Here is an 8,595-nt window from a genome sequence, read left to right as displayed (position 1 = left end):
TTTTTTTTAACATTTCTGATGAGACTACTTTTTTATCGTTCTGATAAGACTACGAGAACTTGCACGAGACTGGGACGGCCCTTTTTGCGACAAACACAGTAACAGCGCCTTGCGCAAGCTATAAAAGGATTAATATGTATAAAATTGATTGATTTAGTCTAAAAAACCACCAATTTTTTGCCACTTATGGTTTAAATGTATCGTTTTCATGAAAGAATGTAATTTTTCAAATAATAATTTAAACGGCTCAAATCTATTGTTTTTAGGCAAAATGTAATTCTACTGATTTCTTTTGAACCGCATTTTAAAATTTCGAAAAACCCTTCATTAATGATTTTACTGAAAGTTTATTTTCGAACATGCAGAGCATCGGTTAAAGCGGTTCATAGACATAGTGGCCTTGTTTTAAGTTTAAACCCTTCGTTCTACTGTTCTAGGCTAGCATTGCACTGTGAATGAACCTTCTGCGTTAAACATTTAACAGTATATCACTGCATTCTTTGTTTTGTATCCTGGCATCCTATATAAGCATCGCTGATAAGACATTTATGTATGTCTAAAATATTTTAATGCATATTTAACTTCTTCATATAAATCTCATAAAACAACATGCTTTTATATTATATATCTGCTGTGTAGGTCACTGTTTTGATCACTCGGATATTACGAGGTCTTCCTCAAAATATGCAATTAAAAGCATAAGAACAAAGCCGAGTAAGATTCCTATGTTTTGAAGAAGAAATATTTGCAGTCTGCCTGCTCCACCAAGCTCTTCGCTGTGCATCAACTCCGGTAACTATAGAAAGAACGTATATAGTTACCAATAATTTGCATTTCGCACATAAGACGTTTTTGTTTTATTATTTATATCTTTAAATCACCCAACATTATTTTGAAGTATCAACCCAAGTTTAAACGCCGGACGGGGCCTGGGATATATAAACCGCATTATTTAATAAATTGTTGTCGCGATATGAAACAGAGGCACACCCATTTCTAGGCTACCTGTCGACTGTTGTAGACATGTACCAACGTTCGAAACACTCACCATATCAACCAATGCAATATATAGAAACATCCCTCCCATGACTGCAAATATCCACTGATTTCCCTCTTCTGTCTGCTGGCCTATTAAAATCCCAATAACCAAGCCAATGAAACTTGAGCAAGCTGATAAGAAGTTGGCCAGCATGGCTTGTTTTATTGTCATTCCTGATGAAACCAACACAGCAAAATCGCCTGTAATCACAAAATACTTTAGTTAAGGCAATTTTCCATTGCAGTCGCTTTGCGAATCGGTTCAGAGATGCTGCTTATATGATTCAGAGATGCTGCTTATATGGTTCAGAGATGCTGCTTATATGGTTCAGAGATGTTGCTTATATGGTTCAGAGATGCTGCTTATATGATTTAGAGATGCTGCTTATATGGTTCAGAGATGCTGCTTATATGATTCAAAGATGCTGCTTATATGGTTCAGAGATGCTGCTTTTAGGAGCGGTCATTGGTACGTAAAAAATGCCTAGCACTGATACTTTACAGGAAAATGACCGTGCAATACTTATGTCAACAGAGATATGTTTTCGCGAGTAATATTTGCAGAGGAAAACAAAGGTAGCTATTGTTAAGCGTGTTAATTTTTACCTAATTCGTGTGGTAATTCATGACAAAACACAGCAATAGATGTGCTCAACCCTCCACCAACGTCTTGCGTGAATGCCGCCCCGATGGCAATGCCATCAGTTATATTATGTATTGTATCTCCTATTATGATCATCCAACCAACAGAACTAATCTTTTTCTTCTCAGATCCATGGGATGAACTTTTTAATAAACTTGGGATATTGTCATCGTGATTCTGATCATCAGTTTTAGATTTTAAAGCCTTTTCTTCCGCCTTGCCGCTAACCTAAATACAAAGAAAAAAACATCATTTCCAATCGAGCAAGGTACTGGGTCTGGTCGCGAACCGCAAAGCATCTATGGACTGTTTGGAGGGACAAATGATTACTTTTCAAATATTTAAAATAATTTAATTATGTTACGATTTCTGCCAGATGACCGAACTTCAAGATGTATCGCTAAGCGGGGAAGATATTCCGGGCGCTATTAGCGCTAGTTTAAAACTTCCAGACTTCATAGGGAAGTGGACAATGGCTGAGTTTTAGCATGTTTCAGCAGTTTTGGTGTTATTCCTAAGGTTATAGCACCACTCTATTCAAGAACGAGAACAGCTGGGCTCGCAATTGGATGAAAAACTTAAGAACATAACTAAACTAACCCGGTTAAATATAACTTGCGTCGTATCATGAGTATGAGTATGAGCAGGTGTCTCATGATGCTGTGTACTCGAGGCAAGGCGCATCTCATGGCGTTCCACTGTACGGCATGAATTATTCCTTTCAAACGGACTGTGTTTGCGAGTATGCTGGAATTATACAAAACAGCGGAAAATTGTTACTACAGGAAACGCCGAGTTTGAATACGATCGTACAGTACATTATGTATACAAGTAGAGACACAATTAGCTTGTCCTGACGGACAACACACACGCAACAAATGAACCATGAGTAAAATAATTTCTTTAAAGGCTATACTGACCTCGATATTGTGAGAGTGGCCATGACCACTGGAACTCAAGAAAAGATGCGTAAATGTTTCAAATAGAAAGAAACCATAAACACCAGAAGCCACAACTAAAAATTTCCACAAAAATGCCTTGTCGTCGCCTGTATGTTCAGAATCATGTCCATCTCCATGCCCATGACTACTCGCATGAAAACCGGCGGCCTAGAAAACAGATTAGCCCAAAAACTTAGTATGAGGGGTCCTTAATTGAATTGTCGAGTTTTAGGGCGCTTTCCTTTAAACGGTAAAAACGGCCAGACAGGTCCTGTTGGGTTTCAGTGCAGAGAGATTCCTCGTACTTTAGAGTGTTTTTAGAATTCTGCATTCAACTGCATCGTTATATACATCTGCCTAGCAATGGAAATGCAGTTTCACCGAAATACTAACGAAAAATCTAAAGAAAGCACCCCAGGTTGTCGTTATCAACAAATCTCAATAGCCTCAGCCTTCAGTTAAAGTTGATAACGACAAAATGCAGGTGGATGATTCTCTATATCATGCCCAACCTTATTCTTAAATAATTGTTAAATAACTCGCTAAATTTTTCATTCTACTCATTTTATATATACTCGTTATTATGATTTCATAAGTTCTCTATTGTTACTTACATGTGGTATCAGATGGAACAGGGCATCTCCTGTGAGGGTACCAATAGCAAGACCAACTAGAACGATGATGATCTTTTTATACATATTTCCTTTCATGGTGGGAATTACTGCGATACCAGCGAGTGATAGTAAACTTATTAATAATACGGACACGAAGCCATACAACCAAACTACATAAAACATGACGAGAATAATAATCAATAAGGGTATGATCACATGAACCCAATTGGGCAGGTTTTACCTCGCATTAGCCTTAGCATTAGTTCTGTTCCCAACTTCGACAGTAGCGGGGCGTTGCTTATTTGTTTCAAAGTTATTCATTCTATTCGAGTCACGCAGTGAACTCTAAGTGGAGACTTTTCTGGAAATTTGCGGGGAAGTTCGTGGAATGAGACATCTTACAAGAACATTCTGACTTCTTAGAATGTCACTGAACTAAGTCTTTTTAGAGTTCACTGGGGTCACCATGGAGACAATGACATTACGCTGTGCTTCGCTGCGATTGAAGTGAGAAAACCGGCCTCAGAAACCGTGTTAAATAAAGCTGCAAGAAATGGTTGGGCGGGCGTAGGTTCGATTCCTGCCACACCCAACCCAAGAGCCTGCGTTATCAAATTAATGCTTTCTTCACGAAGACCTTTAAGTCGAAACATCGAGAGGTTCACGCAATAAAAAACGTGCGTACGTGCGCGCTTATCATTATTTTTCCAATGTTGCGTGCATGCATGTGACGATATGCAATCTTGAAGTGATAATATGAGCAAACAATTATGCGATATGAGACAATTATGTTTGTTGATCGACGTTCAAAGATAAATTTCTCACGACTTCGGTTACGAAGAATAATTCTTACTGTCAAAATATTTTGTCAAAGACTTTGGGATAATTTCGACACGTACCAGGCTTACCAGCAGATATACATTCATGTAGACATTAATGACCCGGGGATGGAAATAGTAATTTGCCGCTTTCTAGTTTCAATGAATATTTTCATTACCCAACTAACGTGATAGCAAGGATACATTTTCCGTATTTTTCCCACAAAGTCAAAGATAAAATTGTAGCGACCTTAAGATTAATAGATTAATATCGTTGGCATTGCATGTTGGCGCAGACTTTAAAAAGATACGTGTGCGTATATAAAAGGCATTTATGTCAGTGATAAAAGTTCTGACATCTAACATCTTATCACAAAACCTCAATTAGACCGAGTTACAATTGGCCCCTATGGTTTGCAATTACGGAATTTGAATAATCAAAAAGATTCATGTTGTATGCATGTATGTATAATAATCAATAACAATCTTGTGCATGGGAGGAAAAATTAACATTTTTTGCGTATTAACTGTTTATTTGTACACAAAACCGAACCTGCGGTCAAGTAGTGCGTTATCTTCAAAATACTCCAGAAAAGTCGGGAGTTAAAGGACAGAAATACCAGAATAAATTCACTTTACGGCAACTTATAACTGAACATGAAAAACAAAGATGACCGGGGGATACTTAGACCCATCAAATTTCGGAAACCCTAATTCTCAAAATTCTTGGATTTCCGTTTGGCGGTTTTGTCGCAACGCGGATTGCATTACCACTGGCTAGTCGATGGTACCCCAAAAATTTAAACAGAAACTGAAAATGCAACGTCTCTGAAGTACGTCTTTCGACAGAAATTGATCGTCTAGACCACGGACGGAAGAAGTACTTGTTTTTGTCTCCGTGAAATCAATAGCAACACATGTGTAAATGCATGACTCTTGGCATGATCTGCATGAGACAGCATAATCATTAATATCAATACCATTCATGTGCTGTTGACTTTAGTTACTGTGTGAGATAACAAACATAATAAACATTCGCATCCATTTTGAGTACTTGCATCCAAGCGGTCAAATAACTCTAGCGCGGCCGGTTAAAACTGACAGGTTTTGTTCAACGCATATTTGATCAGATGTTCAGACATTTAAAATTTTTTTTTGCTTAACCAGGCCTAAAATCCAGTGCACTGCACCTGACTGTAAAATCTATTCAACCCTCTTTCCCTTGGTTTTATAGCGGGTTGAATAGATTTGTGCAGCTACATAAAAGCCCGGGAACAAGGAAGAATGTATTAATTTCTGTATGATTTTGCAGTTCACAGCTAACCATGTTCAGATCCATAATATTTTGTGTTTCATATATGTATTGATCAGAATTTAATCTGTCTCACAGCGCAGCTATTGGAAAGTGCACTAAATACGCATTAATGAGAGGGGTGCTCTAGGAACTCTAAAATAGGGTTTCAAAATTCTAAAGTTCTGAAATTCAACGGTCACTAAAAAGGTGAAAAGTTCAGCTGCTGAAACTAGACTGTTTTAAAATGAAATTGTATTGAATTACCATATTTAGATGTATGGGTTCCATTTCCTTTTTCTGTCACTTTCACACAAGACTTTGACTCCAATTGTTCAATCAAGGCTGGGCATATCTGATTGAATTCATTGCTATCAATACCAATACTTTTATTGATGGAAAATACCAGTGCCAGATCATCTGCAGAGTAGCACTAGCACATAAAAGCAAAGATGATGTTTCAGATTTAATAAAATAAATTTAAATGTGCATGAGATGCAAGCTGCAATGTAAAAACATATCTAACACCATTTTGGTCTGCTATACTTCCAAAAAAATAGTGTTAGTGTTATTAAACTAGTGTTATTATCCAGAAAAACTAGCTGTAAACATGACGTTTGTGCTGTTATCAATTTGGTGGTTTCCCACATTGTTATAAACTAGCAGCCAATTGGGATATTTTACAGTGTACAGCACATTTAAATAATCTGATACACAAATTTCAATATTTTACCCCAGTTAGTTAACCATCCTGGGTGCACATGCATCCATTTTTAAGGTAGGATGACCATGTAGTTAACATAACATTTAACATTTTTACAGTCATGCTAAATAATAGAAGGTTTGACCTTTTATGCTATATGCGGGACTCACTTACCTCCTTGCTGGACGGATTCATTAGTGTATTTACATTATCCTGCACTTCATGTTCATGGGAATTGTCACGTTTTTTACGTTTATGATCATCATGTTCATCAGCCTCCTCAACATGATGCTCACTGTTATTTCCAAGACCCATATGTTTTAACATTAGTTCAAATTTCTCATATGTTAAACGACCATCCACTGTACCAAAATGTTCAAAAAGTTTAGATGTAAAATAAGACCGGCATGGCAGTAATAAGTCATGGCTGTCCGGTACATCCATACATGATCCATTTAAGAGATTTGAAATTATCATAATGCTTATTGTTGAAAATTGTTCTTCGTCAAGTTCCTTATGTTCTGAAAAATTCATTAGCGCAAAAAGATGCACAGCAGAAAATCTCTACAAAAATACAAAAATTATATTCAGCAGTCACAATAACACAAGTTAAACAACACATCCCTAACATATTATAGGATGCTCAATTGTTGTTTGTTGTACGTAATATGCAGTAGTGATTGATTTAACCAGATCTAAAACCTAAGCAAAATATATAACCTATCACAAAGGGAAAGTACAATTCTTATTCTTATACTAATGGTGATGTGTACCATTAGTATCAGTATATCACAGCCTTTACAAATATAAAGAGGATACATAGAACTACATTGGATATTATTGGATATTAATTCGAAGGTCTAAACCATCAGTGGATTCATTATCTGTATTTTGTGATTTTTAAAATTATGATTTTTGTTATATTCCAATAAATGCTGATTCAATGCTAATTAATCATGAATGCAGGGATGTATCATACAGAAATGTATAATGGAAGGGTGAACTTGCTCTTGCTAATCTCATATGTATTTTGATAAAAACTGTTTATGGGATATTAGACAACTACAATTCTTATCAAAATCATCAGATGCACCCAAATACTGTGAATCCATGCAATTACCCAGTACCTGAGTATGGACAATTGCACTCACTATTAGGACACATGTATTAAGTGTTGCCTCTGTAAGTCTTGTGTCAATTCAGCTGCATTAGAAAGGCAACTGGGTTCAATTAAATGTATAATCAGCCGGTTACTAAAATAGACACAACATTCTACAATAAAGCGACTCTAAACAACCTGCAGTATAAGGAATAAAACAATCAACATACTTGCTTGGGATCATCTTTTCTGCATTCTTCCTTTAGACTTCGTAGTATCCTATCAAGTAATCGCAAACAAATACGTCCCTTTGTTTGATAGTACAGCAGAAACCGCTTATACATAGTGATATCGTCGCCATTTTGACATTCTTTTACCCCAGAATTCTTTGGTAACATAAAGTAGAGGAGGCTTGTTGACAACTCAGCGAGCTTTCTAGCACTGACATTCTCACTGTAATTTATTTCGTGCCTTTCAAACAAATACTTTGAAGTCAGACACTAATAAAAGAAAGCAAAACGAAATTCATCACAATGTAGATTTGTATTAATAACCCCACTGCCGAACATATGGCATACAGTACACTCGTACATGAGCAACAAGAAACGATATTTTCTCGACACTTACTCTGTGCCGACAATCAGCTTCGCTTGAATGTCCCCGGCTACAATTTCGCAATCTTAAATTTTCCAGAAGCACATCCAATGTGGTAAGATTTAGTTCAGTAACATTCAAAGAAGTCAGAATGTTCTTATAAGATATCTCATTCCAAGAACTTCCTCGCAAACTTACAAAAAAGTTACATGAAAAAAGCACAAGAAATAGTGAATAAGAAAACATTTAGTAAGATAGCTTAATTAGGAATCCGACACGATGCCTCAATCGACGTCCACTAGCCTTTTAATCTGTTCTTTTTGTGCACATGAATTTCTTAAGAACTCATTTTCTGTTATTCATCTTTATATAGTATTATCTTCTTATTACAATCACGTGTTTAGCAGACAGGTACTTCCGGCCGATAAAAGACACCAGCTGAAATTTAGGCAGACTTTACACCGAGATAAACATTGCAAGTTTTTTATTTTTTGTACACTTCTAGTCATTGTAAAATGTTAAGCTATTAACTATAGCGTTATAATAGATTGATTTAAGGCCTGCAAAGATCTAGTCTGGAATTCAATTATGAATATGCTAATTTTATACACATTGCCATTGGAGTGGGCCGGATTATTCATCCATTGCTGTTGCAAGCTCAAGCACCTCTTTTCAACTCTTTAGAGGGGAAAAATATTTGCATAGACATAACATTTACAGAGTAGAAGCACAGTTTAAAGTGTAATAGTCAAGCAGGGCGAACTTTGGTATCATCCCGTTTAGCTTTGGTACTTTTCGGACAGCGTCAATGTTGGTTTTCAAAGGTACCATTAGTAAACTACCTTTTATATTAC

At 36.5% G+C, this 8,595-nt stretch overlaps 1 protein-coding gene across 1 annotated transcript; it reads right to left on the bottom strand.

Moving 5' to 3' along the window:
- Positions 1-252: 252 nt before the first annotated feature.
- LOC114520430 (zinc transporter ZIP6-like) lies at positions 253-8,110 on the bottom strand. Its single transcript, XM_028540690.1, has 10 exons — positions 7,775-8,110; positions 7,378-7,647; positions 6,223-6,612; positions 5,613-5,778; positions 3,237-3,406; positions 2,602-2,790; positions 2,282-2,428; positions 1,645-1,909; positions 1,049-1,239; positions 253-796 (listed from the first exon to the last, which is right to left on the bottom strand). The coding sequence occupies exons 1-10, from the start codon at positions 7,985-7,987 to the stop codon at positions 653-655; spliced, it is 2,145 nt and encodes a 714-aa protein (XP_028396491.1). The 5' UTR covers positions 7,988-8,110; the 3' UTR covers positions 253-652.
- Between the last annotated feature and the right edge of the window lie 485 nt (positions 8,111-8,595).

This window comes from Dendronephthya gigantea, unplaced genomic scaffold (genome assembly GCF_004324835.1).
Source record: "Dendronephthya gigantea isolate DGI-Jeju-01 unplaced genomic scaffold, DenGig_1.0 000000F, whole genome shotgun sequence".
NCBI classification, from domain to species: Eukaryota; Metazoa; Cnidaria; class Anthozoa; order Malacalcyonacea; family Nephtheidae; genus Dendronephthya; species Dendronephthya gigantea.
The sequence above is the reverse complement of the archived record's forward strand: the minus strand, read 5'-3'. Positions and strand labels throughout refer to the sequence as shown.